The sequence below is a fragment of the Nematolebias whitei genome, chromosome 19 (genome assembly GCF_014905685.2).
Source record: "Nematolebias whitei isolate Nwh7 chromosome 19, NemWhi1, whole genome shotgun sequence".
NCBI lineage: Eukaryota > Metazoa > Chordata > Actinopteri > Cyprinodontiformes > Rivulidae > Nematolebias > Nematolebias whitei.
In genome coordinates this window covers 6,851,700-6,860,028 of record NC_056516.1, presented here as the reverse complement: position 1 = coordinate 6,860,028, position 8,329 = coordinate 6,851,700, and the positions used below count along the sequence as shown (strand labels likewise).

The following is an 8,329-nucleotide window of genomic DNA, read 5'->3' as shown; positions in this document are numbered from 1 at the left end:
TTTTTTTTTTTTTTAAATCCTCAACGCTCTGCTGGTCTCACTGATCCTCTCCTCCGGAGCCAGGACGGGCAGGCTCATCCTCCCAGCTCCGAGCTCAGCTGGTGACTCGCAGAGGCTGTTCCAAGGCTCCAGCCGCACGTAATCATGAAGGCCCGACCCGCGCAGACAGGCGGACAGAGACAGGTCTGCGACGAACGGTGGAAGTGATTTTAAAAAACATTTTACGTGTAAAAAAAAAATCATTTTTAAATTGCTTCAGCAATTTTTTAAAACATTTTTTGTATAAAAACAAAATATTTTATTTAAAAATCGTTTCAAGCGTCTGTCCCAGACTGTCCAGTCCGCCTGACTGCCGGGTGGGATCGAGATTCAGCCTTCATGATTACGCGCGGCCGGGGTCTGGCAACGGCCTTCTGCGAGTCCCCATCTCCAGCTTCGCAGTGACCGGCGGAGCTCTGAGCACACAAGGCTGGTATCCGAAACCCGAGCCTCCGAGTCGGCACATCGAAGGATCTTCCGCGGTGACCAGCTGAACTTGGAGCCGGGGAGATGAATTATGTTGTCGGCCACCAAGCACAAAAAATGCCAGCACATCAGCATTAGACCAAGATGTTGTCAGTATTGTTTTTAAAATCTTTTAAATAAGTCCAACCGCTGCTCCAGTCCGAGAAATTGCAAATGCCGGATTATTGTTTTGAAACTTTCTGAAGGATCCAGTGACTCCGCCCCCGACTAATCAGTGACCAACAGTGTTCTCACGTCATGTTTTAGTACCTCTTCGTTCCGGTTAGAACCACAGAGCCAAGGGTACTGAAAATAGTAACAGGTGCTAAGTACCGGTACTAATGGAAAAGCCTCAGAACCGGGCCAAGTAAGGTACAGTCGGCCCGTACCGGTACTAAGGAAAAGGGGCAAAAGTTTTAGGGTTGACGTGAGTTGATAAATTGTAGCAAAACAATAGATGTTTCAAAGGGGGAAGTCTGAAAACTGTTCTTAAAAAACAGCTCATACAATGATTAGATAATTAGTTATACAAAAATAACATCTTAAGTTTCAACATTAGGATAAGGGCTGTCACAGCACACAGGACAACGATCTTACATCACCCAAAGCCAAATAATGTCAAAGACCTGCTGTCATGTTTAGGCCTTACAGGGTTTAGCAAATACCACATTCCTAATTATACAAGCCTCATCCAACCATTCAGGACACTAGTGAATGACAAGAGGACCAGATTAAACTTTTTTAGATTTTTCTACCTGGATTATTGAGCATGCATCAGGACATTTTTTCTTAGATATTTCTGAAACAGGACACACTGTGAATGGTGTACTGTTACAGAAAAAGGGGGAGAAAGAACAGTGATTGATGTACATTAGCATTATACTAAACAATGCAGAGGACCTTTTCACAGATGGATGCAGTTACAAGCACCCTGCTGAAAGCAGGATACGCAGTGGTTAGAAGAAATGGAATAGTGTGGAGGAGTCCGAACAAACCACATTGCTTTTGTACATATCTACTTTAAAAAAAAGACAGGTAAAGTCAATGCTCCTAAAAAAAAACACAGTATTTCTCTTTCTTCCTTTGGAATGATTACAGGAAGGTTCCAGAAAACTTCACGGTCTAAGGGGGACGCCCCTAGAACTGCCCCAGCAGAACCAAAATACAGATCCTCGAAGTGGATTTGGTCAATGATGGATCTGTGTTCTTAAATACATTTGATTTGATTTGACTTGACTTGACTTGACAGGACTGAAATAAATTAATTGGGCTTTCATGTATAGAGCATCTTAACCATATTTTTACTACTGATGTGCAGGTTCAATACTGACTTTGACTTTCTTTTATTTTTACCAGCTCCATTTGGCAGCAAACTAAATATTTAATGTTGTATTGCACTGTTTTGATAATGATGTAACCAACGAAAATATATATTTTCTGCGCAAGCGTTTAATAAGGTTTTCTTCTACAGACTGAATGAGGCAAGAAGAATAAATTAATTATACAAACTGTTTGTGCCAGAATCTTGAGGAACCTTTTGGACTCAGGACCCTCGGGGCTCCCCTGTCACCTGTCTTGGAGAACTGAAACCAGACTGGGTCTGGCATGTTATTTTCTGGGAAGGGTTTCTATTGTTATGGTGATTCATCTCTGCTAAACTGGTATGGGAACTAACATATGTGGGCAGGGTCCTATTCTTTTGTTTGTCTCTTTGTGCTATTTTTTGATTTTATCCAGCTCTGCAGGTGAACACCACAGGGATGACTTCCAGGTGTATCGAGCATGCTGAAAGAATTTGACCCCACCCAAGAGACTGGGTTTTTGTCAAGGATCTCTGCCAGGAAGCATTGGAATTTGAAATGCTGGCTGGGACCATTCCAGGTCCTGCTGACAACACACGCAGCTGTAAAGATCACCAAGAGGACAACTTGGATTCATGCCAGCCACTGCAGATGGTTCTTGGGTCCACCACCAGACAAGACCCACTAGCTGAGGAAGACCCATCGGCTGCCCTCTCAACCACATGGCAGAATAATTCCTGAGGACAAGTGATCTGATGACCCACACTGTATCGAGACCAGTGACTCGATAAGCCCAGAAACCCCCAAAACATCCCTTTCACCCCACTTTGTCAGGTCAAGTGGCCTGACACAAAACAGTCAGAGGCTAACAAAAGGAGAACGGAGTCTCCAAGCCCTGACACACACACACAAACGAACAAACAAACAGACACACACAAAAAAAAACACTGAACTGAACTGTCTGCCCCTCGCCGACAGAAGACGGACATACTACATATCGGATCGCCAACACACACACACACGCCACCTTATTTGTTGAAACACGCTGATATAGAGACTTTGACACACACAAAGACATCTCCACGGTCCTAGGAATTGTATACCGCTGAGCATCAAAGAATCCCTCACCTGGGAGGGCCTCCCAACTCATCAAAGCGCAGAAACGCAGACGGAGAAATTTAAAATTGTGGTGGTTGTCTTTTATTTGGTAATTTTGGGAGAACAGAGTACAAAAGTTTTTGTTCTGACGACATTGACCAAGCTGAAGTGACAAACCTAGAACAGACATGGGGATGAACCTTTCCGGGAATTATGATAGTTTGTGGTTATTTCACTCCATCTATAAAATCATCAAACACTGAATGATGTTTTGTTAGAAAAGGAGTTCAGAGGACTCAGAGGGAATGATCTGTTCTACAGTTGTAAAGGATGCTGAGTGGGCCATTGTAGGACGTCGTCATAAGGGGGCGTGAGACGATGTCGTGTTTTCCTTCCACAACGACAGAAACAAATCATCAGCCGTGGGAAGTTTTTCCACAGCATTCACACAGTATCCTAGGAAATAAAACACAAGTACTAGCCTTATACATGGGATCCTTACTCTAAGGATGAAAAGTAATCTTATTATTTTGAATACATGACTTAATGTTTTATACCTTTCTGGGTTGGCCTCTTTAGGGGAGGCCAAAAGGGGGAATTGTGGAAAAGGGAAAGTATTTATTTACTTATGGTGGGTTTACAGTCAATTAAATTAATCAGTTTATGGTGTTTACTCCCTTTCATTATAAATGTGTTGTCACATAGAAACAAGGTGGGTGTGGTAGTATGACAATTTGTTTTGGACAACGAGTAATGTGGGGTAACTTGTTTTGAACAAAGACGGGTGTGGGGTTTCACATTCTAGGGGCAGTTAGAAACTCTCCCAAAAGAAACAGATAGTAAAACTACTTTACCACTCTGAGGAGAAGGGGCATAGGAGGAGCTTAATGTCATGGCAACAGTATGAGTGAGCAGATGATTATCCAATCAAAAGAAGAACCTCCCCCAAAGGGGGACAGGCTTAGGAAAGGTTTATAACATTGTGTATTGAAGAAGTAAAGTCAGACACTCCTGGGGGGCCATCTTTAATGACCTCAAGTTGACGTACTCTGTCTGTCTCCTGAAATGCATTTCAGTTTGTGTTCTGTTTTGTCTTGTGCTTTAACTTTGTTTAAAATAAATCCTCTAAAACTAAGGTGAAGCCTCCGGAGCAGTACCTGTCCAATCAAACGAACACGCAGAGGGAAACTGGTCTCCCTCAACAATCTCTACAAAGATGATCTGAATCTGTAGAAACTAATCAGTGCTTTAGATCACTTTCATACACTGGTGAGACACACATCAGAGACAATGAGGGGTTCAGTATCTTGCTCAGTGTCACTTCAACATGTGACTGTTGGTGAAATCTAACCCCCAACTGTCCCATTGGAGGACGACTGCTCTAACCACTCAGTATTTTCTTCTTATGGATTGGCTGTACTGAAGCCTGCTGGCCTTTGTGGAATTATCACATAGATGGCTCTAGATAAGAGTGAGAGAATGTATGGTTGTTTGTCTCGTTTGTCTCTATGTGTCCCTGTGATGGCCTGGAGACCTGTCCAGTGTGTACCCTGCCTCTCGCACAGTGATAGCTGGACATGGGCACCAGTGACCCCCGCGACCCGAAAAGGAAGAAGCGGATAAAGTTAAGGGATGGATGTTGAAACGCTATGCCAATATGCGCAAAAGTAAAAATATATACAGTAGTCCCTCATTTATAGCGGGTAGTTTTGTACCCTGCGCCTGCTGAAAAAGAACGGAGGTAAACAAACTCCCTGCTACGCATGTTAGTGACCGTCTGCTACTGTAACAGCCAATCACCGCATGGGATACTAAGCATTTCGGTTAAAAAGCATTTCTGGTGTTTCGGTTCATCGTCAGAAACTTTTGAATGCACAGAAAGTTTAGAAACCATAACACGCCTAATGTCCAGTTGAAAAAGAGCGCAAGTAAACAAACATCTTGTACTGGCGGCTGTGGCTGAGTGGTTAGAGCAGTCGTCCTCCAATGGGAGAGTTGGGGGTTTGATTCTACCAGCAGTCACATGGTGAAGTGTCACTGGGCAAGACACTGAACCCCTCATTGCCTCGAATGTGTGTCCCATTGGTGTATGAATGTGATCTAAAGCTTTGATTGTTCTTTGTATAGATCTAGTAGAGTGCTGTATGAATGGGTAAATGAGGCACAGATTGTTATAAAGAGCTTTGAGTATCTCCATAAGATAGAAAGGAGCTGTATAAATACAGTCCATTTACAGTAACAGGCAACAGCCAATCAGTAGCCGGGTCACGTAGTAGGTAGCACAACGCTTCTCTTTCTCAAAGAGACATGTCCTCACATGATTTACACTTTCTTTTGAATCATACGTTTGTAAAGTTGAATTTTCTTAAAAAAAACTTTTCCATGTGACATGAATTAAATTTTACTTTTTAAAGGCCGGTTCAGCAGTCATGACTTTGCTTTGCAAAAATACTGTTTGGCAGAAAACAGTGCCCAGAGGCAAAAGTTGATTTGAATATTGTTAATAATCCACCACAGTGCCGGCCTGATGGCCGCGGTACGTTAAAATACAAACAGTTCGGTGGCAATAATTCCGTCAAGGCGCTGGATTCACCCGGAGACATTCAAGTCTCTGTGATGCAGAAAAAGTCCAAACCGTGCTCTTGAAAGTAGTCCCTGAGGATAAAAGTTTTGTTGGTAACAGATCTTGCGTTGACCAAACATATCCGGATACTGTCCAAAGTGGAGCCAGCAGCGGTGATGTTCGCGCGCATCAGTGGCCTCAGGTTTTCAATAACAGCCCCTCCAGGTCGGTCCGAGCTGCACACCGGCTGACAACTCCCGTTGTTTACCTGGTCCGGGCACGCGGGAAGCTGGCGATGGAAACCATGACCACCAGCTGAAGAGGAAGATGCAGCACGCAGGGCTTTAAGCTTTACCAGCCGCCCAGCATGTTTTTCCCGGCGTCTGAAGCGATGTCTCCGGGGAGGAAGGTGAGGAGCGCAGCGGAGGTAAGCTAGCATGTCCGCCAGCAGGGGGGGGAGAAGGGGGAGGTACGCTCATATTGTTCCAAATAAGCGACATCGGTGACAGAAAAACGAAGATCCAGAAGCTGTTGTAGGTCATACATCAGCAGTGAGTTTATATCACAGATAAAAAAACGAACAAAACAAAAATAATCCGAACACCATCAGCAGAGGTGGATTGCAAGCCTTGTACACGGGCGCCATCTTACCAGTTTATGTGGGTTTATGTGATCTGTTAGTGCTTGGAGGAGGACTCACAGCTACTACCACATCGAATGTGAGCACTTTAAATCTGTAAAAAAGTCAAACTATAGGAACATCTGTGTTTAAAGTTTGATATAATTTGTAAAGAATCAAGAAGTTGAATGAAATCAGACAATAAGTTTGAATAAATATAATATTGTAGGCTGTATGTTGAAGATTCTTAGTCACCAGTACATGACAAATCTTAAAAAACAAAAGAAAAATAAAGCAAGTGGACTTCAATTCAGTAGTTTCACCTCTCTTCCAGGAAGTTTTCTCAATTCACAACAAGAGTTTGGACTTTTGTTCTCAGGATGAACCAGTCTCTGTTACACTTGAATCGAGATGTCAGAAAACAAAAAGCCTTCAACTGCATACTAAAAGTCCAGTTGCTGTGTTTTTAAAAGATAGTTTTTGCTGAGTTTGTAGTGAGTTCTCACCTGTGACTTTCTTCTCATTATCATTGTAGTTACTGGAGGTGAGCAGAGTGCCAAAAATAAGAGCTGGAACGTACATTTTCTCTTCCTTGTGCTCCACCACAGGAATCCCTTTCCCATTGTTCCAGATGGTGATGGTGTTTGATTCTCTGGTGAGGTCAGAAGAAACGGGCAGAGTTACAGAAGACACAACACACACACACACCAGCAGTCTGATCTAACATGGTCTCAAGAGTTTTTGAAGATGTTCTCCACTGGTTTCATATGAAACTGATGCTTGTGCTTTACATGACTAGCACAACATAAAGTTTTATACAAGAGAGAAGAATTCTTTATAAGAGAATTATGCTGCACTTTCAGACTTCCCTCAGTCTACTTTACTGCCAGGTAGTACATATTTACAATAGAGAAAATTAAATTAATTAATTAAATACATCAAATTACATAAAATGTTATATCAATAAATAACATTAACTAAATAAAACTTATTTTAATCAATTAATTTCAGACAGAAAGGTAGGAACTGTGGCAGGTGGAGGAATCACAGTTCATGCTTGTTCATGCGTAACAAAATGTTCATGAATGAGCAGCTGTACCTGCTCAGACTCATTTCAATCTCCAACTACACAAAACTCTTTTTCCCCATGTTACCATATATTCCCATGAACATGGCTCAGTTTCTAAAAATGTTTTCATCCATGCAGACACACAAATAACTCCAAACACAGCTGCCACAACAAAGTGAAACTTCTCCTTTGTGTTAAACTCCTGCTGACAGAGGGGGGTTTGTGTACGGAGTTATAAAAACCTGGCTGGCCTCACCTCAGATTATTTGGTGTAATAAGTGCTTTTTCATTTGCTTTTTTAGGACTCGTACTGTTCCTCGCTCTCTTGTTGAAGCAACTGGCAGCACAAACGCAAACATCACCCGTTGTTTTAACGTCTGCCTCACTGAGGGTCAAGGGTTCCCATTTAATGAAAACACGATTTCCTGAGTTTTCCTTGAGAAAATCCTGAAATTCTAGGAGCGGTCAGTCACATTCAGAGCTGACAGTAAATATACCGTAGCCTATGTATGTACATTTAGCAGCCATTCCTAATAATTAATTACATTATATATATTTTTTTAAATCTAAAAAGCCTCCCGAGCCAGTCAATAAGGACACGTGTACTCTGTAGTCTGTAGGAGCAGAAAACGAATTCAGTGGTACCAGAATACTAGCATTAATCCATAAACACATTAAAATCTCAAAGATAATCTTTTAATCAGCAGATCAGGGTTCAGAGTTCTCCACGTCTGGAAAATGTGAAAGTCATTTTCCAGGTTTCCCCCGATTTCTAGATTAGATGGTAAATGGACTGTACTTATATAGCACCTTTCTATCTAACCAAGATACTCAAAGCGCTAGGGCTGCAACTAACGATTATTTCAATAATCGATTCATCTGACGATTTTTTTCGATTAATCGATGAATCGAAAAAAACAAACAAACAACGTTTTAATTTCCACCCCTTTATTCCAAAAGTGAACATATGACTGACATAGCAATTCACACAAAAAACAGGTTGCTATTTGACTATTCTGTTAGTAAAATATTGAATAATAAAAAATAAAAGTTAGTCAAATAGCTTAAAAAAATAAATGTACACAAAAATATATACAAATGTATCTTTATACCTGCACAGTATGTAGCTACTTTGTAAAATGTGTCCTTGAGGGAAGAGTGTAACCTGGATTAAA

General features: G+C 41.8%; 1 protein-coding gene across 1 annotated transcript in view; it reads right to left on the bottom strand.

Moving 5' to 3' along the window:
- Window positions 1-8,329, bottom strand: part of top2b (DNA topoisomerase II beta) — a 198,753-nt gene that overhangs the window by 154,261 nt on the left and 36,163 nt on the right. The window contains exon 5 of the mRNA XM_037693118.1: window positions 6,592-6,737. Within this exon, the coding sequence (XP_037549046.1) occupies window positions 6,592-6,737 (146 nt within the window). The remainder of the gene's footprint in view (window positions 1-6,591; window positions 6,738-8,329) is intronic.